The following is an 830-nucleotide window of genomic DNA, read 5'->3' on the forward strand; positions in this document are numbered from 1 at the left end:
AGTACTCACGCAGGATAATGTCGATAGCGACGGGCGGCTGGTCCCTGCAGCTCGGGTCGACAGTTCGGTTGGACCCGTCCATCCTTGCAGCGGCAGCGGGGTTGGGGGTTGTGGGGGGGGGGGGGGTTCGGCGTCACCGTCGGGAAGTTCGAAAACGATGAAGAGGAGAAAAACACGTCGGCTCCTTCACTCGCATCCAAACCGTCTGAGACGGGGAGACATGAGTTGGGTCCTGCACACAGGATGCGCCCACGAACCACCCGCCCCCCCCTCCTCCTCCTCCTCCTCCTCCTCCTCCTCTCGCCCCTCCCAAAACGAAAAGGTACTTATTGAAGTTTGTCGGACCCGCCCTCCGCCTGTCTGCCGCCGGACTTTACCCACCCCGTTAACGAATGCTCCCTCTGGATGACGTCAGCAGCGGGGAGCGGCGAACGCTCCCGGTCGCGGAGGTTCTGCTGCAGCTGGTGGTGAGCGGGGCAGGTGTCCCGGATCGGTTTCTCTCGGGACCGGATGTGAACGCGGAAGGTGCATGCGCTGCAGAGCTGCTTTGGAGGACACGCTACCCCCGAGCGCGCGCACCCGCCGGCTGATAAAACGTGTTGCGGTCGAACATCAGACAGATAAATCTGGGGTTGTTGTTTTGGGGTGGGGAGGTGGAGGTGGTGGTGGGGGGTGGGGGGGAAAGGCTGAGGGTGGGGGGGAGGAGGCGCTCATCAGGACTGAGAAGCCTCGCTATCTGTCACATGGCCCCCTGTTCTGCAGGGGCCTCGTCATGTGAGGCGAACGCTGCAGCATTCCGGCCTCTGGCGCCAACTGGACTTTCCCCCCCA

General features: G+C 63.4%; 1 protein-coding gene across 2 annotated transcripts in view; it reads right to left on the minus strand.

Annotated features, from left to right (window-relative positions):
• Window positions 1-251, minus strand: part of slc51a (solute carrier family 51 subunit alpha) — a 17,899-nt gene extending 17,648 nt beyond the window's left edge. For both annotated transcript variants that reach the window (XM_056299653.1, XM_056299652.1), the window contains exon 1: window positions 10-251. In XM_056299653.1, coding sequence (XP_056155628.1) covers window positions 10-82 — 73 coding nt within the window. In that variant the 5' untranslated portion in view covers window positions 83-251. The remainder of the gene's footprint in view (window positions 1-9) is intronic.
• Window positions 252-830: the final 579 nt, after the last annotated feature.

Source organism: Lampris incognitus, chromosome 19, assembly GCF_029633865.1.
Source record: "Lampris incognitus isolate fLamInc1 chromosome 19, fLamInc1.hap2, whole genome shotgun sequence".
NCBI lineage: Eukaryota > Metazoa > Chordata > Actinopteri > Lampriformes > Lampridae > Lampris > Lampris incognitus.